Source organism: Juglans microcarpa x Juglans regia, chromosome 4D, assembly GCF_004785595.1.
Source record: "Juglans microcarpa x Juglans regia isolate MS1-56 chromosome 4D, Jm3101_v1.0, whole genome shotgun sequence".
Lineage (NCBI taxonomy): Eukaryota > Viridiplantae > Streptophyta > Magnoliopsida > Fagales > Juglandaceae > Juglans > Juglans microcarpa x Juglans regia.
In genome coordinates this window covers 1,396,240-1,422,500 of record NC_054600.1, presented here as the reverse complement: position 1 = coordinate 1,422,500, position 26,261 = coordinate 1,396,240, and the positions used below count along the sequence as shown (strand labels likewise).

General features: G+C 35.8%; 3 protein-coding genes across 14 annotated transcripts; all 3 read right to left on the bottom strand.

Moving 5' to 3' along the window:
- Positions 1 to 1,148: 1,148 nt before the first annotated feature.
- On the bottom strand, positions 1,149 to 6,084 carry LOC121261504. Of its 9 annotated transcripts, none has more exons than XM_041163927.1 (5): positions 5,901 to 6,041; positions 3,298 to 3,398; positions 2,510 to 3,246; positions 2,316 to 2,432; positions 1,149 to 2,227 (listed from the first exon to the last, which is right to left on the bottom strand). In XM_041163927.1, exons 2-5 carry the CDS (start codon positions 3,356 to 3,358, stop codon positions 1,385 to 1,387), a joined length of 1,758 nt encoding a protein of 585 aa, XP_041019861.1. In that variant the 5' UTR covers positions 3,359 to 3,398; positions 5,901 to 6,041; the 3' UTR covers positions 1,149 to 1,384. The 9 variants fall into 9 exon arrangements, with proteins under 9 accessions (XP_041019861.1, XP_041019860.1, XP_041019859.1 ...); XM_041163926.1 differs by having other exon boundaries at positions 3,298 to 3,486; positions 5,901 to 6,040; XM_041163925.1 differs by having other exon boundaries at positions 2,528 to 3,398; positions 5,901 to 6,084.
- Positions 6,085 to 7,594: 1,510 nt separating this feature from the next.
- On the bottom strand, positions 7,595 to 12,171 carry LOC121261503. Of its 2 annotated transcripts, XM_041163916.1 has the most exons (4): positions 11,742 to 12,171; positions 11,450 to 11,532; positions 8,814 to 8,942; positions 7,595 to 8,164 (listed from the first exon to the last, which is right to left on the bottom strand). In XM_041163916.1, exons 3-4 carry the CDS (start codon positions 8,922 to 8,924, stop codon positions 7,712 to 7,714), a joined length of 564 nt encoding a protein of 187 aa, XP_041019850.1. In that variant the 5' UTR covers positions 8,925 to 8,942; positions 11,450 to 11,532; positions 11,742 to 12,171; the 3' UTR covers positions 7,595 to 7,711. The 2 variants fall into 2 exon arrangements, with proteins under 2 accessions (XP_041019850.1, XP_041019851.1); XM_041163917.1 differs by lacking the exons at positions 11,450 to 11,532; positions 11,742 to 12,171 and adding an exon at positions 10,686 to 11,432.
- Positions 12,172 to 19,882: 7,711 nt separating this feature from the next.
- Positions 19,883 to 26,046, bottom strand: LOC121261502 (bifunctional 3-dehydroquinate dehydratase/shikimate dehydrogenase, chloroplastic-like). 3 transcript variants are annotated; one of them, XM_041163913.1, is made up of 11 exons: positions 25,802 to 26,046; positions 24,926 to 25,158; positions 23,746 to 23,851; positions 23,334 to 23,552; positions 22,633 to 22,979; positions 21,947 to 22,010; positions 21,668 to 21,773; positions 21,440 to 21,583; positions 20,767 to 20,915; positions 20,165 to 20,327; positions 19,883 to 20,061 (listed from the first exon to the last, which is right to left on the bottom strand). In XM_041163913.1, the coding sequence occupies exons 1-11, from the start codon at positions 25,820 to 25,822 to the stop codon at positions 20,018 to 20,020; spliced, it is 1,596 nt and encodes a 531-aa protein (XP_041019847.1). In that variant the 5' UTR covers positions 25,823 to 26,046; the 3' UTR covers positions 19,883 to 20,017. The 3 variants fall into 3 exon arrangements, with proteins under 3 accessions (XP_041019847.1, XP_041019848.1, XP_041019849.1); XM_041163914.1 differs by lacking the exon at positions 25,802 to 26,046 and adding an exon at positions 25,392 to 25,543; XM_041163915.1 differs by lacking the exons at positions 24,926 to 25,158; positions 25,802 to 26,046 and adding an exon at positions 24,229 to 24,404.
- Between the last annotated feature and the right edge of the window lie 215 nt (positions 26,047 to 26,261).

Genomic DNA, 26,261 nt, shown 5'->3' with positions numbered 1-26,261 from the left:
TTTTAAGATTTGAAAAAATTGAATTATTTATTATATTTTGTGTGAATATTTAAAAAAATTATAATGATAAGATGAGATAAGATTAGATGAGATGAAATACTTTTACTATTCAAACGGGCCTAAGACATCATTTTTTAAATTTGTTTGAGTAAGATTTTTATGTAGACAAAAAAATATTTAAATTAAAATAATAGATAATAATAATTTAGCTATGGTCTCTTCAATCTCTACCTAATCATATCAATGATCTTTTCACTGGTTCTCTTTATAAACCAAACATAATTTATTTTCTACAGAAATTGCCTGATCTGGTTCCAAAAAGCAAAAGCAAAAGTCGTTAGCGGATTGGTCTTTTTTTTCTTTTTGGGTGTGACAAACGAGTAAAATAGCTTTTTGAAGGGGCTGAATCTTCTAATTTGGAGTGCTCATGACTACTCGCCAAACAATTTGAAACTGAATTCTTCATATCTTCTTCGAAATTCAGAGGACATGTCTTATAACATACAAGTGGCTGGGTGTCCAAGAACGCTTTGCTTCCAACCAATTTACACCTGAATTTAAGATTTCTTCCTCGCAATTCAAGAGTAAATGTCATCGAATATGTAGTTGGGTTGCCCAAGGACACTGACCAATTATCAAACCAAGGTTAAAAGTGGAAAAAACAAAGGATTACCGTGCTTAATTAGAAGGAAAAAAAAAAAAAAAATCGACAAGATAGATGATATCAAACCCCAAAACATGCTACAACAAAAATGATTTTCGTACTTTAATTAAAATGAAAAAGAAACATAATATTTGTAAAGTTATAGTTTAACTACATATACAAATCTATACAGTTATATTTTAAAAAAAAATTAAAATTATAATAATATCCTTTTTAAAATGATATTTTTTTCTCTTTTACCCCCATTCATCAAAGACTGCAAATAGAATTTCTCATACTGAAGCACAAATGATTCCACCAGACAATTTTGATTGACATAATAACCATGTAGTTTTAAACTCAGTCAGGCTCAAATTTGGGGCTCGAATCTGTTCCCTCATACATACATTCTGCAATTGAAAGTGCAGCAGATGTAGGGCCGTGCTCCCTCATCGTTTGTACTTTGCAGTCATCCATTTTCTAAACATCCCATAACACCACACAATTCAACTATGGAAAATATATTAATCAGTGCAACCTTCGTAATCAAATCTTTTTTATGCTTTGGGTAATCTCAGTTAGCGATTCACTAAAATGCAGTCAGGCACTTCGCGACAAGTAAAAACATACACAGCCCACAAATTCAATGCCTAAGTACCATCAGAAACAATTCAAGCAGTTCAAGTATTTGACTAACTTTTATAACAAGGGGAGACGAGGCAATGGATGATGCAAATTCAGTCAGCGGTATGAGTACGATAGACCAGCAAATGAGTACCGAGATGAAACAGGCCCGGGTGCGGCTTCAGGCTGAGCAGCCTGATAATGCTGAGTCTGGTTACTGTGCTGTAGAGCAGCAGCAGCATCATATGCGGACTTTAAGCTGCCCACTCGATCATTTTCTGTCCTGCGTAAATGAGCAGTCTCGAGTGGATGCATTCCACCAATAGAATAAGAACCTGAAGGGGCTTCCTCTCTCCTCAGAGGTGGCAAATAAGGTTCCACTGATGAAGTACCATAATGATAAGCATTGTAAGGATCCTCTTTATAGAAGCCTAAAGCAGTCGCAGATGTCCCGGTTGCAACAGGAACAGAGGTGGGCATTTCGCGTCTAGCGCCAAGACCATAAGCCTGATACTCTTTTTCATTCATGTAGAGAGGATCCACACGAACAGTCTCTCTCTGTGCAGGGACGGTCTCCATATGGTCTGGCTGTCTCAGAAGATGCACTCTTTCATAGTCCATTTGGTATGCTTCAAAAGGAGGAGTAACACGAGGAGGGGGGATTAAATTTCTTCTATCTCCATGAAGACCATGAGCTTGATACTCCTTTTCAGTCGGGTAAAACTCCCTAGGAATTTCCACTCTCGGTAGAGTTGTCACACCTCTGTATGCAATATGCTGATGATCCCTTTCACGAGGCAGGAAGTGATAACTACTAGAATCGCCATGGGTATAAGGATCGCTAGCAAGAGCTACCTTGTGAGCATGAGGCCACACTTCTTTAGCAACTAGCGGAGTGCCGACAGGCGGTGCAGTTGAATGTACTTCAGCAGGTCGGAAAAGCTCTTTGAGCTTCCTAGCCTGAAGGGAAAAATTGGAAACATTTTCCACGTCAAAATTTTAAAGAAGACAATGACCCTTAATTACGGAGAAAACAAGTGAATCATACTTGTTTAACAGTAAGCTCTGTTTTGAATTTGTTCTTTCCATCATAATTTTCCTTGATGGCTTGTTTAAAAACACTCTCAGGTAGCGGAAGACAGTCCTTCTCAATACTGAACCTTACCTGAAAAATGAAAAGTCATCAATACACCCACCTGGCTATACAGATGGACAAAACTTCAATAGTTATAAAGAGGTCAAGCTCCAAGAAAATCTGACCTGAACAGGGAATGCCCCACCAAAAGCTCTTGGTTCAAGTTTCATGCCACCAGAGGAGGATGCCGTATAAATCCCATAAAGAAGCTTCAGATCAAAATCATAGAGAAAAATTTTAAGCCCAGGTTTGACACCCATCACAACATCCTTTTTACTTGTCGTGACACCCATTACACGATAGCGAAAACAATCCGGCTTGGTCTTTGCATTGCACATGAAGATCATACCACCGATTTTTTCTTTCTTCTCATCAGGTTGGCCCTTTCTGGGGCCATCATGTTTTTCTTTGTTATTTTGACTCGTAATTCTACCGTCTGCCAAGCCATGCTTTCCTCCATTTGTCTTTCTTTGTTTGTGCTTTCCCATCTCAATCATTGGCTTTTGGTTCGTTTTAGGTTGATTGCTCTTATTTTTATGCTCTTCATCTATGATATTCTTCTCTTTGCCTTCTTCTCTAGACTTTAGCCTTAAATCTTCTCCATTATTGCTGCTTTCTATGTTGCCCTTCAGGTCGCGCTTATTCTTCTTTCTTTGTCTCCACCGAGCCTGTCGACCACCTTTATCTTTTCTGGAGTTCAAGAAGTTACTGCCAAGAGACTTCTTTGTAATTTTAGATTTTGCCTTTAATGAATCTGGGGCTTTCTTTCTTGATGACTCTGGTCCAGTATATGCCTCTGCAGGAGCTTCTGCTTCCTTCTTGATAGAATCTGGTTTCATAGATGCCTCTGCAGAAGTGCCTGATTTATTTTTGTTTTCTTGTTCCTTTATGTTAGACTCTGGTTTAGTAGATGACTCTGGAGCAGTCTCTGCTTCCCTATTCTTTTCCTGTTCCATATTTTCACGAACCAATAGGCTGCCTGATCAAGATGTATCCCTGCAAACACATTGCCACTGAAAAGATTTCTCTTGGTTTTCTGTTCAAAACTGACAGTACATCGTCATATTTACTAGCAATCTATCATCTGGTTTCAAAAAGAAGGAAAGAAAGAGGAAAGAAAATGTTATCACCACCGCATTACCGGGGGGAGCAAAGGAATATAATTTTTTTTTTTATAAGTAGGAAAGGAATATAAAAAAATACATAAACATTAAACCTATTCAATTGAAAAGTGCATGCCCTATACTCACAAAACACTGCATAGTGTATTAATGATGTGTACTCCAGAATTATTAAAGAAGATAGAAAAAACAAAGCTACATGAGAGGATAGTAAAGAAAGAGATCCTCAAGAGCACCAATTTATGCACAAGCTTGATATATTATCAGCCTCCTCAATCAAATGAAGGCTCAGGTTCTGCAAATTTATCTCTGCCAAGGAAAGAGCAAACTAAACTACATCCTCGATAATCAGCAATAGCTGTTTATATAAAACAAAATTTTCAGTGGTAATCTTCTTTAACCTCCTCCCACAACCAAGAATTGCCTCATTTAATGAAAGTATCAAGCATGGGAATTATAATAACGAAGGGATCAAGGACTTCCTGGAATTAGAGCTGCAGAACAATGAGAAAACAACTGCAAAGTCTGGTTTGGAACAGGGGCTCCTTCCCAAAATCAGTAACGGATTTCAAAAGATGGAAAATTTTCTTAAAATCTGTTGGAAGAGTGAGTTTATTTTTAATGCTAAAAAAAAAAAAAGAAAAAAAAACAAAATAAAAGTGTGCAACAATAAATTGGAAGGTCCTAACAGGGGTGCCAATTGTTGCTGCAAGACCATTTGACCTCAAAAATCTCTCTGACATCTTTATAGAAAGCTTTAAATGCAAAGGAAGTATTGGAAGTGGAAAATGGAGTGTTTGGCTCATTTACTGCTGAGCTATAACATAAAGACGTGAAGTACAAAAAACAGACACCCAGCAAAACAAATGAAAACTTAACTAAAGGAACCTCTCTAGAGTCATCTATTCATCTAAAACCAAAAGCATTCATGTTTTCCCTGTCAACTCCAATATCTAACACCTGTAACTAGACTATTTTCAACCATCAATGGTCTGGGCAAGCAGTACAACTATTTGAATACTGTCTAAAGTGGTCACTTACGTTTTAACATCTTGAGTAGCATCTAATGTAATTCAATAACACTAGCACACAACACCATACATAGTGAGGAGAAAACGTGCCATATAAAAAAACTATTTCCATTACTTCCTTTGTTTTTTGTTCCTTTTCTGGAAAAACAACCAAGACATTAAATTAGTACCGTATTACGGGTAGAAACATTACTTCCATTTGGCGCTTCTTGCAGGCATGCAATATACAAACTATAATTGCCCAGAAAAGTTGTAACAATTTAATACTATCTAAAGTAATTCATTACTATCGCTGCGCACTTTACAAGATAATGCTCCCATACACATCCTCAAGTAAATTTTTCAGGGAAATCCCAAAAGCCATCACGAATAATTCCTTCAGAAATTCACATCCAACAAACCACATATTTCCATCAAGTTGGAAAACATTAATTCATTTGCAACCCATTTTTATAAACTAAATTCACCAAAAGAATAATATAAATCCTATATTATACGATTTACCCAGAGGAGAGAGGAAGCATTTACACCGATAAATAAATGCATAGAACAACGAAAAAGCATTTTCCTAACACATAAAGCTCACTAATCTTAGACGTACAACACCGCATGTCTCTTGTTTCGCTGCTAAGGAAAAAAAAAAAAAAAAAAGAGAAACACATAGAGAAGTACAATAAAAAATTATCATCTCATAACAATTTTCCAAAAAAAAATAAAATTCCGGCACTGACACCATTCTGCTCTGAAGTATAAGGGCAGGATAATTCTTTTTTAATTCCATGTTGCACACAATACTCATTAAAGCTGTTAGAAGTAAACTCTCAACCGCCATCACTTCTGAAAAATGTTATGGGTTTCTCAAAATGCTTGGTTATAAGTGAAAGGTTCAAAACTCGGTTAAGGGGAGCTCGAGCTTCTGACGCAAGAGAGATGGGTTGAGAGTTTCTCTCTCTAGATTTTCTTCTTTTTTTCCATCTTTGTGAGTCTCCATTGCTGGATTCTCACCTTCTTTCTCATTTTTTCTCAATTTTTTTTTTCTAGATTTTCATGATTTCAAAAAAAAAAAAAATTCCGCTAAAGAATTTGTAAGCGGTAATCTCACATTGATTGATTGAGAGGATGGTATCCCTCTATCGGCTTAAAAGCCCAAAAATACTTAAAATCATAGATCCAATTCCTTTTTGCTTTAAAATTCCCACGAATCATTTTCTTTTATTATACCTCGGCAACCAAATAGAAGTTACAGAACCCAGTAAAATGCAAGGAATTAGAAACAAAGGACAGGAAAATAAACAGTTTCAATTAAAAATAAAACCCTAATACAGAGAGAGATAGGAAGAGAGTACCTGGAAAGAGAGGGAGAGAGGGAGAAGAGAGAGAGAGGGAGAGAGGGCCGAGGGGAACGTTAAGGATAATCTAGCAATATAATTTGGTAGAGAGAGCACTACAAGAAGATACCGATTACGGGCACTGGTCTTTGAGCGGTAGTATATATAGATATTTTTTAGAAATGCCATAGGGCAAAATAATCTTTTACTTCTGTAAATATCTTTAATAAAAAGTGATTAGTCTTAGAACGAGAAGTCCTAGACACTCGTTTTAAAAAAAATTAAAATTTACTATTAAAAAATAACCTTTTTATATAAATTTTAAATTTATTTTTTATTTTTTAAAAATATGCAGGATTTATATATCTTAAAACTATAAATATCAATTTTCATAAATTGACAATATTTGGCGTCCTTAATATGCAGGTTTCTTTTTCATGTGAAAAATCAGAGATTCAATGAGAAACGGGAAAACTACAACAGATCTAAGGTTCAAAATTAAGAAATTAGAGTATAATAATAATAATAATAATAATAATAATAATAATAAAATGATATGACGGTGGCAAGGGAGATGAAAAAATATTAGATCACAATACTCTCTAATTATAAAATGTTATATTATTAAAATTGTATTACATTATCTATATTCTGATATTGTTTTTTTTTCTTTTTTTTTTTTTTTGAAATACCAAATCAACAAAACACGATTTTTCTTTTTTCTTTTTTTTTCCCATTTTTTTTAAATTTTTTTTAAAGGTTCTAGATTTTAAGACGGGGTTAAAAAAGATGAGGACTACACGACTTCCTTAAAAAATTAATGAAGTTGGCAGTCGAGACATTACGATACTTTCCTCGTTAAGAAATCTATGTATATTGGCAGTCGAGATATTACAGCTTTTTTATTGGATTTGTTAAAAGTTAAATTTATTAAATATTTAATTATTAAAGAGTAAAATATGCTCACAATAGATTAGTTAAATTCTAAATATTTAAAATTTAACTACAATGACTTTTAATTTTTTTTTTAAATTTAAAAGTTACTGTACATATATCAAATATATATTTTATTAATTATTTCTCTCCATTTCTTTCTATCACATATTTTATCACAACTAGTATATTAATTTGAATTAATGATATATTAATTTAATAAGAATATGCTTATTAATTAATATATAATATGTATTTTAAAATAAATTAATAATTAAAAAAATTAAATATTTTTAAAATTATTAGTTATTCGTTACTATATAATAAATAAATGTATAATCTAATGTGAAGATTTGATGTAAAATTTACATAAAACTAAATTCATCTTATATTATTTTATTATTATATAATAAAAAAATAACTATTCCAATGTAAAAATTTATGTAAATAAAATAGTTAAAAGTCATTTATCTTACATTCATCAAAAATATCTTTTAACTTTAGCTAATTCAATGAAAGTGCTCTTAGTCACCTTTCTTAAATGTTGACAACTCTATAAATATACACATGATCAATCACCTGTGTTGCAACCATGCGAGCGCGCTTGAAGCTGCCTCACACCTCAAACACCAAGTCAAGGAATCGAACCTCGACCAACCTCAGACCACGAGTTATACAGCTAAGAAGTAAGGAAATTCTCGAGAAAGCTCCCAAAATATGGTGAGAGCGAGAGAGAGAGAGAGAGAGAGAGAGAGAGACAGAACTAATTCACACCATTCTTTGATTCTCAGCATAATGGCATGATGCCTTCATAAGTTAAAAAACTAGGGTTACACAGCATTTTCCATCCCCATGGGTCCGAATGAAAGTTGATTAACAAAGGCAGGCAACTGGATTCAGTCCAGATAAATTTTGACATCAATCCCATTATCAATAAGGGATTGAACCACTGCTCTGATCTTCCCCTCAAACTTGTCCCTCTCCCTCGGCGTGTAGGAAGCAGTATACACATCAGCTTCTCTTGCCCTGTCGGCCAGAATAGCACCAACGGCCAAACATGCTGGTATATCTGACCGGGACTTGAGTACAGCTTTAATGTCTTTAGAGTTGGTACCAGCAACTGCAACCTGCTTGCTTGTCACCCTGTGGGTGAGTGAGGCCGACACAAATCGTTTTGAAATGAACACATCAAGCGTAAATGGCTCCATGTAGGCTACAGTGCGTTGTTTGAACGATATATGCTTAGTTGGATTTTTTGACTTCTTCCCCTTCTGGTAAGTGTATGGTCGACTATTGTCATCATCTAGGAAATCCTCTACCCCAAAGAAGCTTCTTGGTGCAAAATGAACCTGTAAAAATGCAACACCAGAAGGGACTTTATCTTGTCAAAAGTGATAACAATTCTAATAAACAAGTAGCAGCTTTTACAATCATCAAATGACTTCCATTCCTGCACAGTTGTGCCATACCAAGTATTATTCAAAATCACACTACAAGAAATACATCCCACAGTCCTATTGATACCTGCATTCACCTTAGCTTTATTTTATATGTGTGCAGTACTCTTATCTGTGTCCACCATCTATATTTCAATAAATTCAAAGGTGCTTGCAATTTGCAAACGTGTTCAAACCTAATAGCGTCACTTACTTCCATTCGCTCGTTAGAGGGGGTTCCACTACTGACTGACAGGTCAGGGGCTTAGCGTACTGGCTTGTTTAAGCCAGGGCAGAAGCAAATAAAGCTTGTTAGTGTTCACAAGGTACAGTTGCAACTGCCAACTAGTTCCAACTTACCACAGGAAGTCACCCATGGAAAAAAAAGAGAACATTTGTTTGACAATTCGAAAACCATAAACAAATTAGGGACAACAAATTCAGCAGTGGCAATGTTCATTTCAAATTTTCTTTATATTTTTAGTTATTCATCGTGAGGACAAGGCCCAGAATTAATGGTTGGAAATTGACACACAGGAAATTTTGAGCAAAAATTGGCTACCTGTCCATTGTGGAAACTGCTTGTGAGAACAAAAAAAGGAGGCCTAACTTTGTCCCCTCCAAATCCATTGATCCCTTTATTCCACGCCTTGCCCAGCACATGCTTCAACATCTTTTTTGCAGTCAACACCTAACAAACAAAACTTAATTCAGTTGCAACATAATCCAACTGAGAGATATTAAACTGAAAAAAAGAAATTTGATATGTTAGGGGGAAAAGGATACTATAAAAATTCAGGAAGAAAAAACCATTGGCGAATGCACATAACCTACTTTTATTAAGTCTTAAGGAGTTGATCTATTTGTTAGATTACCATTTTGATGACCTTGCAGAGGGAGATAGATGTATATTTGGTGGAAATAGATGAATTTATATTCATGGAGTTTTTGAAAATAAATGAGGTTATGTTTATAGACTACTTATCCCTACACACAACACTCTCGTTCCCACTTTTTATTATGGAGACTACTATCTAGTAGATTGATTTGTTTTATCGAACCTCTAACCTGACTCTGATATCAACTGTAACGCCCCAGTCCCAGAGGGGTCGGAGAATTACTACATGTCCCTAAAACCATATTTCACAATACAAATGGATATTCCAAAAGACTCCATAAACATAACCTCATTTATTTTAAAAAACTCTATGAATATAAATTCATCTATTTCCACCAGATATACATGTATCTCTCTCTACTAGGTCATCAAAATAATAATCTAACAAATAAATCAACTCCTTAAGACTTAAAAAAAGTGTTAACTTTCTAATAAACCAAATCGACAAAACAAATCCATCTACTAGATAGTAGTCTCCAAAAATCTCAGTACTTATCCCCTACACACAACAATCTTGTTCCTGCTTTTTATTCTTGATCCTCAGTCGACACATTTACATTATCTAAAAATATTATGGAGATCAGGAGTGAATTATTAATAATTTAGTAAACAAAAAATATATATTAGTATGAAAACATGAGCATTTATGGAGTTCAAAATGCATAACAAAAACCTTTAGTTTCAGAATGCAGAAACAAAACATGTTATAAAAAATATCCAAGCGAATAGTTCAAAAACATTTATATTCAAAAGTATTATTTGGCATAGCATAACTGAGCATCATCATCATGTTATATCATATCAGAGCATCATATCATATCATATCATATAAGAGGCCATAATTAACCCCCGTGATAGGGTTGTGCATGTCTGCGGTTAACTAAGTAGAATCTATCATTGTTCGTCACCCAAAGTAATGCACTCAGAACAGAAACCACTATTATATCCCGTGGCAGGGCCAGATGCCACTATTGTATCATGTGGCAGGGTAAGATGCCACTATTATATCTCGTAGCAGGACCAAAGGTCACCATTATATCCTGTAACAGGGCCAGATGCCACTATTATATCCCGTGGCAGGTCCATTTATCAGAGTAGAACATAATCGTTGGTACCATTACAATCATAGAATCAGAATCATTGGATCAGAACCAGAAACAAAATCAAATATAGAATCAGAAAGTTATGCCAAAGGTTTTCAAACGCTCAATCATATCAAAACAGAATACTGAACAAATTTAGATAATTTTCACATATTCAAACAAATTCAGAACATCTTCACATAACATGTACAAATTTTTAGATTTCATATTAGCTCTATTTTTACACATTTCAGAAACAGCATGCCAGATATAACTCGTGTCTACACCACTCATGACCACAAATATTCTCTCATACGGATTCCATGAGTGAGGCAAATAAAATGACCGAGGTTGTTTTCAAGTTCTATTTTCATAACAAAACATGCATATTTTTCATAGAATCAATCTCAATCAATTCGTTTTATACAAAGTCTAGCATAGGAAATCCGCTTACCTGACTCTTGTAGCGTATTCTCTAAAACCGGAACCTGAACCGTAGTAGAGTCGCGACCTAATCCAAAAATATCACTAACATATTAACAACTTGTACACGTACAAAACCAACCAACTAACAAAATTGTAAAACTCGAAACTAAAGACCCAAGTGCACTCGTAAACAACCCTTAACAAAATAGTTCATCCCAGTGCTTTGGGTTTATAATGGTCCAAGTACAATGTCCACGCACTACACCAATAAATTAACCCAACTGCCTCAGGCTTCCATTAATCATTCACCACACACACGTCAAGCCACAACCCACACTTTTAAGTCAAAATGAACTTGATCACAACATATCCAATAGCCAACAATCAGTCCACACGTTCAAAAATAACTTACACCTGGCTTATGCAAATTATCCCTAACATGTCAGACCGACTTGCCCGACGACCACACAGCTACACTGTCAAATCTTACCCACCCCCAGTACTACAACCAGCAACTCCCAACAAGTCACACAACAAACATCCTGCAAACTGACATATCAGCAATCCCAAACAGCCCACAATTCGACATATTGATCAATAAAACAGCCCACATTTACAAGTCACTTCCTCACCTCAGTTTCCCACATTACGTTCAAGAATGTCTCCACACACCTCCCACTGTGTATTCACAATCTCTACAAATTTCAAACACACAATCAGAGACAATACAACCACCAGTAGACACAAACATACGTCACACAATAACGATACGATTTTTAGATTGAAACTTACCCAAATTGCGTTCCGGTGATCTGTCGAACTCGAGGATGAGTGTCGCTGCCAAGGGCTTGGTAACACGTGGCGGTGCACGACGGCTGGAATCGAAACAGTGACAAGCCAGAGAATCGAGGGACGAGTAAGGCACAACCACAGGAAAACAAAATAAAGCTAACGGAAAATAGAGGAACGTGATAGAGAGAATTCGTGAGGGAATGGAGCACGGAGATACAGAGAGGAAAAGAGCAGAGAGCAGAGAGAGAGAGAGAGAGAGAGAGAGACGAAGAAATGAAGAAGTGATACTTACCGACCGACAAAGCAAGAGCTGACGGCAAGGAGAGGGTGGCCGCTGCCACGCGGCGGCACAGCAAAAACGGACGGCCGCTAGCGACTGGAATCAAGGAGCGGACGCAGGGGTGGCGCTCGATGCAGGGGCTCGTGTGAACGGAGGGGGAGTGAACCAAAGCTTACCTTAGTTCAATACCGTTCCGGTGAGGAGGCTCGACGGCGACGAGACTCCGAGAAGGGCCAGCGAATCACAGCTCCAAACCGCAACGAAGAAAATCGCGAGAGGGAGTGTGTGAGCTGCAGAATAGACTTGAGAGGGAGTTGGTCACGCTGAGATAGAGAGGAGGAGAACGTGCAGAGAGCAATGGCGTGGGGTGACTCTGAGTTGTAGATGCGTGAAAAGGGGGAGTTATCGGGGAGTGGGGGAAGAAAGAAAAAGGGGAAAGATGCTGGTTATCGAATCATTTTATCTGTTTATTATAATTTTTAATAGATTTTGATATAAAATATAATAAATAATTTAATTTTAAATTTTAAAATAAAAATAATATTAAAAATTTATATTATAATAATATTTTATTTAATTTTTAACAAAACATTTTATTTTATCTCATCTCAACTACGTAATGAGATAAAGCCTCAAAGATCTTTGATGAAACCGTGAGTTTTGTACTTTTTTTTTTCTTTTAAATTTCTAGGCTGGGTTTCGCACTTAGACCTGGGTGTTACGCATGAACTACAAGAAAAAGCTGAAATTGGTTGCATTCAAACAAATTAAAGTCATATTCAGGAGGAAAAAAACAAAAAATTTCAAATTAACGTCATTCCACTAACAACGAACGCTTTCGTCACTAGAAGTTCATATACGCAGTTGGTGGATCTTGAATATGCAACTGAACCCTCTATCCATTCTTTCAGAGATAGAGAGTGCCAGTTAAGCCCTATGGGCATGCTACAAAGAACTTGTTTCGGCTGCAATACAATCCACATGATGAAGGTCAAATACTATAAGATCACACAGTGTAAATTTAAACACCATTGTCGAAAGCTACATGAATGACCGAGACTTACAACTAGCCACTTGTCAAGACCCCATCAAAAACTGCACTAGAACAAGGTCCTAGGCATGCATGTGTAGCCAAGAGAGGGCCACCTTTGGGGTCAATGTTGTGGGCCCCACACCACTATCACTTATTTCTTTAATTAATTATTTATTTTATTTATCAATGGACCTATTAGGGTTTCCACTTTGTGTTCTCTATAAATAGAATCCTTAGCACCTTAGTTTAGAATCTTTGATCATTTGACATTTTTCCCTGTGTGGAACGGTTTGGCTTGATCTTGTGAACACTTCGGTGCTTTTGCACTTGGGCTCTTTAGGATGCAATTCGTGAATCCCTTGAGAGATGATAATCACCTTACAATTCGTGAATAGGTGTTATCCATTTATCTATCCTTGATTCATCACCTTGCAATTCGTGAATAGGTGTTGAATCGTTTATCTATCAATATATGAGGTTTCATTTCATCTTTGTGCAATTCGTGAATCAAAGCTGATTGGTTTATCTTTTTATTATCTTTGTGTTCCTTCATTGTTCTTAGATTTCCTAGCTTGTTCATCTATATTTTCTTGCATATCAAAATCTCCATATAAACTAAAAAGAGTCTTCATATTCCTTTGTTGAGTCCATTCATCTTTGTGCATTCTTGAATTGGTGTTAAAGTTGTTCATCATTGTGTTCTTGAATGTCCATACGTGTTCATCCATTTCCCTTGATGTTCATATCTTTCATTGCATATCAAAATATCCATATAAATAAAAAAGAGAGTCTTCATATTCCTTTGATGAGTCCATTCATCATTTGTTCATACTCTTCCATATTGTTCATCCATCTTGTTCATGCATGTTCATCCATATTGTTCATCCATGTATTTCCATTGCCTCATTCAATTCATTCATACACTATAATTCAACTACTATAGTGTTTGCCCTAGTTGTCCATGGCCCATATTACCCTTCATCCATCAAAGTCATTAGCCCTAGCCAAAACCCACTAAGCCTCCATCTTGCCATACACAAATCTTGCCTTATTTGGTAACCCTAGCCTTCCATAAGGATTTCCTAAACTCTAGGAATCCTAACCCTAGCAACCTTTCATCCAATTCATTGACCTGGCCGAAATTCTCTTGCCACCATTTTTCCATATTAGTCACTTATCATACCTAGACTCCATCATCTCCATAAACCCTAGTCTTCCCTCAAGAGTCCCACTTGGCAACTTCCTTAATTTTAAGAAAGTTTACTCATCCCAATCACATTCCTAAAATCTCTCCATCCCTCTAATCACTCAATCAATCCCACCAATCACTCATTCCCTAGAATTACTCTAGTCAACTAAGACCTTCTTCACTTAAGAAAACCGACACCCTATCTTTCCTTGATAGATTCCTACCACTTAGGAATCTTCCCTTAATCATCTCTATCTTTCCCAAATCCTACCAATCCCTAATCATCGCCTACAAGTTAGGAGCTCATATTCCATCTTCCAAGTCCTCCAAATTCGAAATACCTCCATTGCCCTAGTCAAACTTCAAACTCCTAACAACTCTCATGCATCTTACCAATTAGGATCAATCCTAGCCGCCTTACCCATCATTCAAATTATTCTTCCGTCTCCAATCCCTTAACTCTAGGAACTTCCCTAAAATCACTTCATTCCTAAAATCACTCCATTTCTAGAATCTCTCAAGTCAACCCAAGACTCGCAACATCTTACCATATCCAATTCCTCTTGCCATATTCAAACATTATCTTCCATTTCCTAATCCATAAACACAAGAAATAACCTTAGACTCATTCAAACATCATCCATCTTCATCCACTTACCTTATCCAAATCCTATCTTTAATCAATCCCTAAAGTCAATGAGCAACACTAGACTCATTCAAACACCTTCCAAACCCTAGCAACCATCCTAGACTCTAACCCTAATCCATCACTCCCCAAAGTCGGCCAACCCTAGCCACCAAACCTTAGCTTCATTCTTCCATATCATTCTCAAACCCTAGCATCTCATCCTACACTCCAACCCTAAGCCAACTCTTCCAATCTCGAAATCCTTCTTAGCCATCACACAAAACCCTAGTTATACTTCATCATACCAACCCTAATCATCATCCAATTGACCCCAACATCAAGGGCAACCTTCCATTTGTTCTACATTGCATCAAACACTCATATTCATCTCTTAGATCACCTGGACTCATCATCATCATCATTCCATCATTCAAATACTAAACCTTCATCAACCTAGGAACCCATCATTGCCATAATACATGCCATAATTGTCCAAAGATCAAGCAAGTTGGCAAGGTCACTCGGTCATCATCCTCACCAAGGCAAGCTCGTGGTCCTTAGTGTTAGGGACAAGACTGGGGTCCCTAACACCACTATTGTAATTACCAAGAAGTCAAAACAAACATCAGTGTACGACGCATATAAAAAAAAAAAAGTAGGCTCCTAATGGCGCATAAACCACGCCAGTTTATGTCTATGTGAGGCATAGCAGCAAAAGGTACGAGGCAATTGCAAAATTATTATTAATTATTTCCAATAGCAAGAACTACGAGATCGTACACATACTTGAGCAATTTATCGAACAACTAACATGCATATTGAAAAGAAGGAGTATGAAAAAAACTAACAATTTACCGAATCAATCTGTTTGCTCTTACGATTCGGGGTTTATGTGAAAGGAGTACGTTTTCAATCAGAAAATACCCATGTAATGAAGGAATTATTCAGCTAGCGTAGCGTACGCACTTGATTTCAACTTCTATGATATTTTTTGGATTACTCAGGAAGTTTGTAAGTTAGTCTCTAACTTACACCTTGATAGATTATTTATGAATTATTGATAAATATTTCATTCATATTTCAATTATCTTTTTGAGTATAAAATATCATGTTATATGATACATTGAATGTATACTTACATGACATGTTATATTTTTCACTATATTTGCATATTGCATGTATGAATGTCATTTTTGTATGAACACTTATCACATATGCACATGTCATGAAAAACATTTTTCAAGCATAGCATGAAAATAATTTTTGTCACGATTCCAAAGGTTAGGATGGAGAATTATCCTAGTGGAACTCCTCTGTCCATTTTAGAGTGCTTAAAAATGGAGTGGTAATCCCTGAGTTAACAAAGAACGGTCAATGGGTTTCGATTGAGTTCTTTTTAAAGAACGTCGGAGCGAAGTCAATATGTTATGACATTTAATGCTGATGGGTGTACACATTATGATGTTATGATATTATGTTGTATTTACCAATGGATTGAGAACGAGTCTATAGACAACGTAGTCTCAACATGAGTTGTACTACGGTCACCCGTAGGTACTCACAGTATATATGAGAAATTGTGACATTACCACATATTATGATGTTATATGAATTGTTAATAATTTTTATGATGAAGTTATGTTTTCAAAAATGAAAGTAAAAATGTTCACTGAATGAAAACATGTGTCTCTATTTCTCTGAAAATGTTAAGGAATCTGGATGGAAGATATGCATACTGATTTTTTCTGCATTTCATGCATTGTATAGTTATCATGCTTCATGCTTAATTTATCTTTGTGTACGTTGGTTGTTTAACTTACTGAAATTTTGAGTAAATCTCACCCCTTGTGGAACCACTATCATTTCACTCGGAATGGTAGAAGTTATGTCAGGTCTCGAGAAGGACAAGCTAGATGGAGTGTTGGATCCTACTGATTGAGGATGAGCCAGACCTTGAGATGAGATTGGATTTAATCCTGATGTTTGTAGCCCAAATCCTTCATGCTTTAGAACGCATGAAATGGATGAATTGACTTTGACCCTTAGTTATGCTAAGATTATGCTACATTTGGTAGTTTGAACTTGATGATCACTAATGAAATGGGATGATTTTAATTATTCTGGCATAAGTTACACTTTTACCTTTATTTCCACTGCGATTATTGCAAATTGCTAGTTGCTTACTAGGATGCATTACATAATAATTGTCATGTACAGATGTATGTAATCTTGCGTTGCATGTCCCGATACTCTAAGTCTCTGTTCCATCCCAAGCGGAGGTTGGGGACGTCACAAAATGAGTCATGTCGTGTTGACCCAAATCTAATTAATTATTAAATGAGTCAAAACAAGTGATACGATACGACCTGTTATTTAAATGTGTTGTGTCAGGATTTGTTGACTCGTTTAGCTTAATGGTTCGTGTTCGGATTGATCCATATTCTAATATTTATAACTTAGCAAGACACGAACACAATCTGCGAACATGAATTGCCATCCCTAATTACATGTGTCTTACCAGTGTGTTCAACATGCCTAAATCTGTCAAATGATTCAAATCTAGTTTGCCCTCACCTCACGTTGCTAGCACGTGGCCCCATGCGTCAGCACAGTCATGTGCGATAGATTTTGTTCACTAAGAACTGAGGTAATTGAAGCAGACCATGTGGTCTATCTAACTATGTTACTGGTTTTCCTCATCTAAGATCTTGAGGAAGGGGATTCGAGATTTTCCAACAAACAATTCATAACAACTAATTGCAATGCACCACAACAAACCATTATCTTCAATGACGGCACCTAGGCCTGTAAATGAACTAGTCTGTTCGATAGTCCGCTCAGTATTCGCTCGGTTAAACTTGAATTGAGCTCGACTCGTGAAAAAAAAGCTCGTTCGTGAAAACAGATACCCGCTCAATTTGTAAATGACATATACTCGACAAAACTTGACTCAAGTCGGTTAAGGATTGTTAAGGTCTGCTCGTTTATGCTCAAGTCGACCCGTTAGCCCGACTCAATTAAAACTCATTTATATATTTATAAATATATACATACACTTATATATATATACATATATATATATATATGTATTAGCTAATAATATAAGCATACCACTTTTATAATTAAATATATAATATGTAATCTAATTACTTATGTCTATATAGTGAATATATTTCATAGGTATATTTTATAATTTGTATAATAATTAGTCGATAAAATTTAATAATTTCATATACTAGCATGTGGGAACCATATACGAAATAGATATATGTTATCATATTAGAGCATTCACAATAGTTCCTTTATCATTTCTTTCAAAATACATCATCAAAACTCACATTTTCTATTTTACATACTGATTTTTATAATAGGTCATACATCAGCTTATCTATTTTTTTTATATCACTTAAATATTCATTTTTTTAATATTTTTTATTCATTTCAAATATTTCTTCTAACTACCAATAAATTTGTAAAGGCGTTAGAAAATAATTAAAAATATTTTAGAGTTGTGAACAGTATTCTCTACATCTAGAGGATTACTGTAACAAAATGTAAAATAAAGATCAAAATACAAAATCCATTGGAAGGGTCTTTTGATCAACTTTTTTATATTTTACAGAAAAATGTATTTTACATGAGCCATTGTGAATGCTCTTAAGTGTATGTACTAATAATATATGTAGATATACAATATATTGTTATTTTAGATAAATATCAACTAGTTAGACATAAATTATTTATAAATTTTTTTAAAATTTTATAATTCAATAGAAGTTATACTTGTTAGTTGTATAAATTCAATATTAGATATTTTATTATTTGTATTTATTTAATTTATTAATTATTAAATCTTATTCAAAAAAAATAAAAAATAAACAATTCGAGCTCGAGCTCGACTTGACTCGAACTTGTTTGTGGGACGAGCTCGAGTTAAGAGTTTAGCTTATTGAGTCTAACTCGAACAAAAAAAAAAAAAAAAATCTCAAGCTTGAATATTTTGAGTCAAGTCGAGCTCAGCAAGCCAAAGACCAGCTCGGCTTGGCTCAATTATAGCCCCAATGGCACCTCAGTCTATTCAGTAAACCATCATTTAAGACGACCTTTCCTTCATGAGGAATGATCTAATAGTCCCATTTTTTTTTTTTTTTTGCATGTATTAGTCATAATGGGTGTTTGTTGGCGAACCTCACCTCCTCATGTAAATTAGGGAATTACTAGTAGATTAGGAGATGATACAATAGCAGAAAACATTTATTGTATAGAATACTCAACATCATAAGAGGAAAAAAGTCTTCCACAGGGAATGAAGAGTAAGCTTTTCCCAGAAAACCTCTAGGTTCTCATCATTCACTTATACTTAGATTTGTCGATGACATGGTTCAATATATCTGTACGGAGGTTTTTTCCTCATATTGACTCACAGGTGAAGCCCACGAGGGACTACTAGGAAGTAAATCAGAGAGCCTGGCTAGGACCTAGCCCGCGAGGAAGGCCCATCCTTGAAGCGATCCACGTAAAACAAAAAAAAAAAAAAAAAAAAAAAAAAAGGACAGAAAGGGATAGATAAGGCTTGCCACCTTGACATTGCCCCAAAGACACCTTGCCCTCTGAAACCTGCACAAGCGAGTAGGCGAGAAAAGTGAAAAATTCTTGATTTCCTGATAGCAGGTATGAAGAGGCTTAACAAGGAATGTCCGCAGAGTAAAGTGAGTCAGGAAACCACAGCGCATTAATGACACCACAACCCGGACTCTACACCGTATTAATGACGCCGCCCTAGAAGCCACGTCACATTAAGAGATTCTGACAAATGAATAGTGGAAATGACATGAGTCCCTCAAAGCCAGGGACGGGTTGTCCTCACCCGAAACCTAGTATAAAAGTCGATCCCCAAGTACGAAGAACTCTCTCTGATTCCTCTAAACTTACACACTAACTACTAAGGAGATATACTGACTTTAGTATCAGAGACTCCCCGGCCACCACCAAGGCCCCAATTCTCCGTGTTTGCTTAAAGTGTGCAGGTGACAGCCCAAAGACCCGAGTTTCTGAGACCCGGCTCAAAGGCGCGCGAAACATGACGTTAACAATATCTTTTTTGGAATAGCAGGTGAAACAACAGCAGGAGTCCTTACTATATTGGACAATACATACGAATATAAGAGACAAATGACCCATCCTATGCTTATATAAACCTGATTTGAAAAGCACGTCCCAAAAATTCAGAATCTTTTCTTGTGAAACTCCCCTATCTGTGGCCACCTATTCATGGCTGAGGATAAGATGGACTAATTTTGGAATTCATGAACACAAGAAAGTTTTATTGGTACAACAGAAGAAGCAACATCTGATGGAACATTGAGGAATTGAAATGCAATAGCTGTAATGTTGAAAAATAGGTCCAACTGCAATAAGAGTCACCAGACATATATTTCTTATGTATTTCTCGCCAAAGTGTCCCGAATCAGTTGCTTTGGTGCTGCAAGGAAAATTCAGGGAAATATCACTAAAAGATAAAATTGAAGATGGTAAACTTGATATGGAGAGAACTACAGGGTTTGATCCTAGATGATTCGTTGTACCTGGCAATCCGGTGAACTTTTCAAACTGTACAAATGCTTGGTTAATGAACATTTCTGTCCCATAAACAATAGTGGCTCCAGACTCTTGTGCTTCTCTCAACAGTCTTGTCAATTTGGGGGTGTAAATGGCATCAAAAACCAAAGAATAGCGTTTAAGAGCTTCCTGTCAAGACAGAGAAAGAAATAGGTGTCAACTTATTTCATCACGAAACGATTGGTTGTTTATATGCTGCATGATAAGCCAATTTCTTATCCTATATGATTTATGCAACCCGGCCAATTCTACCATATTTGTGTACATTATTTTAAGAAGTAAACATTTAAATGAAACAAAGGCATCTATGTAAAGGTCTAAAAGTGTAGCCCAAGTGCACAGGACATGAGCAAGATGAATAACTATATAGAAATAGAAAAAGTACACAATCTATCATAACGATGGCCCCCAATTGCACTACCTGTCCATTCAGAATGATGGAAAATATGCATAAAAGTAATACAAAACAATCAATCTTCACATGACATCAGTGGAATTTCCAAGAGACATTATACTGCACTGAATCAACGACGGGAATATAAAACATGAAAGTGACAGGGAGGCAAACCTTGGAAAGGGGTGTGTTCTCAATTTTTGGTTTCATTCCAACAGATGTTGTATTTGCAAGGATCATCCCATCTTCTGGATGGAAATTTTCTAATTCGGCAAGAGTTATAGCTTCTCCTCCAACTTTACTGGCAAGTTGTTTGGCTTTGTCTAGCAGTCGGAAGAAAACAAATATTATTCTCCCACTTATCTTATAGGAGGATTTTCTATTCACCTCATAAGGCTACCACTATTTAATTAAGACAAAATAAAAAATAAAACGAAAAAACAGTACCTGCAATGTCAAAAGAGCAAACAATATAGTGATTCAGTGAACACGGGAAAAAAGAAGGGGTGCCCGGGGGGGCGGAGGGGGGGGGTGTTATTTGGGGATCTTCCTTCTCAGTTGGAAGTACTTTCCACTATATCATCTGAGCTTAATTTTGAATTCTTGATCTCATCAAAAATTTTCAAATGCTGATATCCTTAGCTATGAAAACATAAAAAATTGACGGAAGAGATAAGAACTCTTTTCATAATCTAGTGTTGTATTAAAAACTACGGTGGGGCCTAAAATACCAGTCACTTGTATCTGGCAACTTCAACATAGATATCATTGTACATGCTATATTTTAAGAAGCCATAAGATAAATACCTGTCACCAATAAACCATAAATGTAAAGATTCTTACTTACCATATGTTCGATTGGCCACTACGACTCTTGCTCCCTTTTCTTTTCCACCAAAAGCAAGTGCTTTTCCAGCACCACCAGCTCCCATGACGACAAACAGTTTACCAGTCAACGGAGAACCAGATGCTTGGCTTGCACCATTGGATGCTGCATAAAAGCTGATAATTTAGTCCACCCACCCACTGAACAAATTTAAATAGAATATTGTGAAGCTTGTAATAAAAATTAGACCTCGAAGTCCTTCCTCAATAGCTGCAATTGCTCCAAGATAGTCAACATTGTAACCCATTAGGTTTCCATTAGGTCTCTTGATCATGCAACTAATAGCTCCAATTTCCTGGGTTAAAATTGAAAAAGAAATCAAATTAAAACACGCTTGACACTGAAAAGATGGTAACAAGAGAGCCTTTCCTGGAAAACTAAATATCATGGTTCATGATGATATGGACAAGCAGTAAAGTGGCATAAAGAAACAAAGAAATAAATGTGTAAGGAAAACGATTTGAATACCTTGGCAATTGGATCTATCTCATCACAACAATTAAACCCAGCCTCCTTATGAGGAATTGTATAACTGCATTTTAATAACAATTGTTACATTTCGTAGAATAGAAATGAAATGATAAACTCACCTCCTATTAACTTAAGCTTTTAGGACAAAATGTGAATAATAATATCAACAAATAGAACAGCCCCGATTGAAATCCTCACCAAAAAGAATATATATTACGCTGTCTAGATTATTAAAAAAAAAAAAAAAAAACACCATAAGCATTTAATCCTTCAGCCATCCCCCATTACATCAATTCTCTGCCAGGTTGCCATCAATTCATAATTTTTAGACTTTATTTTCCTTTGAAACTTCTCTATTTGCCATCTATACATTGTAAAGCTATGATTATTCATAGCTTTACAGTGCTATAGTTTAAAATACCTTTACAGACTAACAACTTGCTCATGAATGAAAGAATAAAACAAATAAAATCAAGAAAGTGAAAACAATTTTAAGTTAAATGAAGAGGAAAGCATACCTACTATTTGGTACATAGTGCTCATTATTTTGAAGTTTATAAAATGAGACTTTACCTGTATTCTAGTTCCGCATTTATCTTGTATACTTCCTATGTACTTGAGCTACACCTTTTGCATTTTTCAATAAAATCTTTGATTACTTATGAAAAGAAAAGAGATTTTACCTGTATCCAACAAAGTCGTGAGACGAGTAGGTCTTGAGAAAATTGGCAACATTATCAACCAACAGAGGCAAATAGATTCCATCAAAATTGACAGACTTGAATGCTGGATTGTACAGATGAGGACTTTTGCTGTGACCGATAGGATTCCCAATAACACCATGTACTTTGGTATCAGGTCCTAACTGTCTGAAATTGTATAAATCCAGCAACTCCTTTACAGTTGGTTGCCCAGGAGCTGATACCAATCCCGCCTCAATAGAACCAAAAGTGAGAAACCCACCAAATTTTGCACTAAGTATTCTTGAAATAAAACCCTTCTCACCCATGACAATTCCTATCATGGGGACCTACAATTTCATTTGAAAAATCATTCAATAATATACCTTGAAATACACAGGGATATGACAAATAAAGTGAGAACTTGCAAAATTTTATTGGGGGTTTCTCAAAGAGGGAAGCAAAATCCGTAGTGTTGCTAGAATTTGAGAGGTTGTTATTTTGCAGGTAGTTGTAGCACATGCGCATCATGCATCTTATGTGGTTTACTACTACATGTCAGTAGTTTAAACATTTTGTTAGATTGGACAGAGTCACAGAGTTTGGAAACAAAAGATTTCTAGATTTCAGGAACCAAGAGAGGAAAATAAAAGTAAAGAATCCTTAAGTTCATTATGCATGAATATTGTGTATAAGTTACTTACTTGAGAATGCACTAGAATTTGAAATATACGTGCAGAGTCTGTGATGTCTACAGCAGTTGTTGCAACCTTTACTATGTCGGCTCCAGTTGCCTGTATTCTCGCCACAAGATTGCCAATTTCTTCAAGAGACGGGGTATTTTGATAGTTGTGTGAAGAGACGATGATTTTGATCTTTGCCGGTTTCTTCCCTTGAATGGCGTTGTAGAAATCATGAGCCACCTTCAAGAGGAAAATTTAAAAAGTCTGAGTAAGTTGAACCATTGGAATTGGCAAGAAAATTCTAATTAGAGGTCAAAATCAATAAATCTTTAAACATTTCATTATTAGAAGCACGGAGAACTAATTATTTCAAGTCACATGTGATGGTAAAAATATCCAAGCATCGTATGGCAATTAGACAGTTGATAACAACCTTCAGTTCAACATCAATATAATCAGCTCCCAACTCCATGGCTAGACGTAGTGCATTTTGTCGCTTGCTTTCATCACCATCATACTTCCCACCTTCCCATATTGGCCTAAAGGACACATAATTCATGGAAATAAGTGTTAAACAGACTGATAAATGTATAAGGGAAGAGATTCTTACAAAGTTAACCACATAACATGAAAAGAGAACTTTATATACTAACTAATTTGAAAAATGCATCAACTATTCTTGGTGTACAAGAACTAAGTGTTTATAAGACTATGATCTGTCATTTGAAAAAATCTTGTTGGAGATATTTCACTAACTAAAGGGATCCCCATATGATAAATCATATAGGAATGAAGCACTACTATGAAATTCCAATATATGATGTATTAAAGACAATAAAGTAATGGAAAGAAATCAAATAAAAACTATATTCAAATATCATATCATGGCCAAGAAATGCAATGCTGTTAACCTTGCCCCATAAGCCAAGATTGGAAAGTTGACAACAAAGTCTAATTCTTATTGTGCCCTTAATGACAATATGGATGATTCAGACCATCACCTCTTTGAACCTTTTTATTATTGAAAATGAAAGAAAATTAGGTCTTAAAACGTTAACTTGCATAGTTTAAGATCTGCAACTCAATTAGTTTATTGGAAGTGTTTGGCTTTTGTCAAGCAATATCATGATACATAGACTATCTGAGCCTTGTATTTGCAACCACCAAGAGCATAAAACCTTGTAATTAACTATCCCAGAAACTTAAGCTAATAAAAAATAGAACACCACACAGAAGCTAAAATAGCCCCTCACTTGCAGAGGTGGAGGATCGTGACACAGAGTCAGCATGAGGACCCCAAAACATATAATAATATACAATATGATCTTCATTATAACATGGAAATTCCTAGGATTCCAAACAAGGACAGACAACAGAAAATCAGAAGCGGTTCCAGACAAACAGTCAGTTCCTAATACCAATTGTACCTGAAATCTAGGCCTATAGGAAATATACGGACTGTGTATATCAAACTACACAAGCTGAGAGTTTATAATCAAGCTAGAACAAGATTACATGAACAAGATTAAAGATTTAGATAACTGTTTTTTTTTTTTTTTTTCTTTTGAAAATATTTAGATAACAGATAGACACATTTCTGAAGTATTCATTACCTGTAAGTGACAAGAGTGGGCAAAGGACACTGTTTAATCAAGATCTCGAGATCCTGTCTAGGATTAAAGGTCTTCAAGAAGTCCAATCGAATCTCAACAAGGTCGGCACCAAGTTCCTTTGCCTTTCGGGCTTGAGTCAGCATCTGATCGACTGTTTCCGCCATTACTGGGGCGCATATTTGCGTCCCATTCCTTCGAACTCCATCCGCGATTTGGAGATCCATAGTAGCCAACTACAAGAATACCCATAAGAAAAAAAAAAAAAAAAAAATAGATAGTAAAGTTTACAAACAGATAATATTGAAGTTAGTTTTAGATTTCTCTGCACACAGAAGAACTCAAATTGCCCAGTTTCGTAACTGATAAATGGCACGTGAAAGAAAGATGAAATATCACCACAGAAATTTATAAATTTAAATTTTAGCCGCACACACATACACACACTGCATACCAGAACTCGAATTACCTAGTTTGGTTGCCGAGCAAGAAAGAAACGAAAACAAAAGGAACGCTTAGAAAGCCTAGATTTTTCGCATTATACCATTCTTCATTTCCTTGGTTTTCTCGGAAACCAAATCGAGAAAAACAACTGGAGTAATCGAAGAAAAATATTTTTTTTCTCTCTCCAATCATTTTAAACAGAGAATTGAAATTACTTTAGTCAACTTTGCCTCATCATGACACGACCCTTTGCAGCTCTCTAGACAAACCAAGACAACAAAGAGCACTAAAACCCAGAACCCCCAAGTCCCAACTCCATTTTCTTGCTGTTTCGTCCACTTTCTTAGCAATTAATCCCAATAACAAAACCAAAAAAACACACAAAAAAGTACACAGAGAGAGAGAGAGAGAGAGAGAGAGAGAGAGAGGTGTTACCGGAATGCTGTCGAGAGTCATTGTGCCTGAGAGCTTGAGGCTTGAACAGATAAGTTGGCGAGCTGAGCAATCTTTTGCTGAATGTATAGGAAAGAGAAAGAGATTGAGAAACAGAGGGAGCGGGAGAGAGTGTTGGTGGGCGGGGTTAGGTGTGCGTGTATATATTTATATATTTGCATATATGTATATATAGGAGAAGGAAAAGCGGTCAGGTCAGCTGTAAGTTTGTAACTGTTTGTCATGCTGCAAGTTTGTAACTGTTTGTCATGCTGCTGAGTGCTCAGACTCAGAACCTTCAATTTATAAAGAAAGATGACCGTTAGCTGGTCTTGCTTTAAATTTCAATACCAAGCAGGATTTAAAAATAAAAAAAATAAAAACATACCTCTTTTTTCTTTTAATAAATTAAATATAAAATCACAAAATAAAATGAGTACAATTGTAACATATTTTCTGCAGT

Bases quoted from the DNA above. Each gene is read 5' to 3' on its own strand.
- LOC121261502 (XM_041163913.1), bottom strand. From the start codon at position 25,822: ATGACTCTCGACAGCATTCCG. The intron at 20,328-20,766 runs GTTTGCCTCCCT...CTGTCTTGACAG, and splicing joins AGAACACACCCCTTTCCAAG to GAAGCTCTTAAACGCTATTC. The intron at 20,062-20,164 runs GTACAACGAATC...TTTTCCTTGCAG, and splicing joins AAAGTTCACCGGATTGCCAG to CACCAAAGCAACTGATTCGG.
- LOC121261503 (XM_041163916.1), bottom strand. From the start codon at position 8,924: ATGTTGAAGCATGTGCTGGGCAAGGCGTGGAATAAAGGGATCAATGGA. The intron at 8,165-8,813 runs GTAGCCAATTTT...GCATTTTTACAG, and splicing joins GCAGTTTCCACAATGGACAG to GTTCATTTTGCACCAAGAAG.
- LOC121261504 (XM_041163919.1), bottom strand. From the start codon at position 3,358: ATGGAACAGGAAAAGAATAGGGAAGCAGAGACTGCTCCAGAGTCATCT. The intron at 2,433-2,509 runs TTGACCTCTTTA...TTCATTTTTCAG, and splicing joins AGGTCAGATTTTCTTGGAGC to GTAAGGTTCAGTATTGAGAA. The intron at 2,228-2,315 runs GTATGATTCACT...TTTTCCCTTCAG, and splicing joins CAGAGCTTACTGTTAAACAA to GCTAGGAAGCTCAAAGAGCT.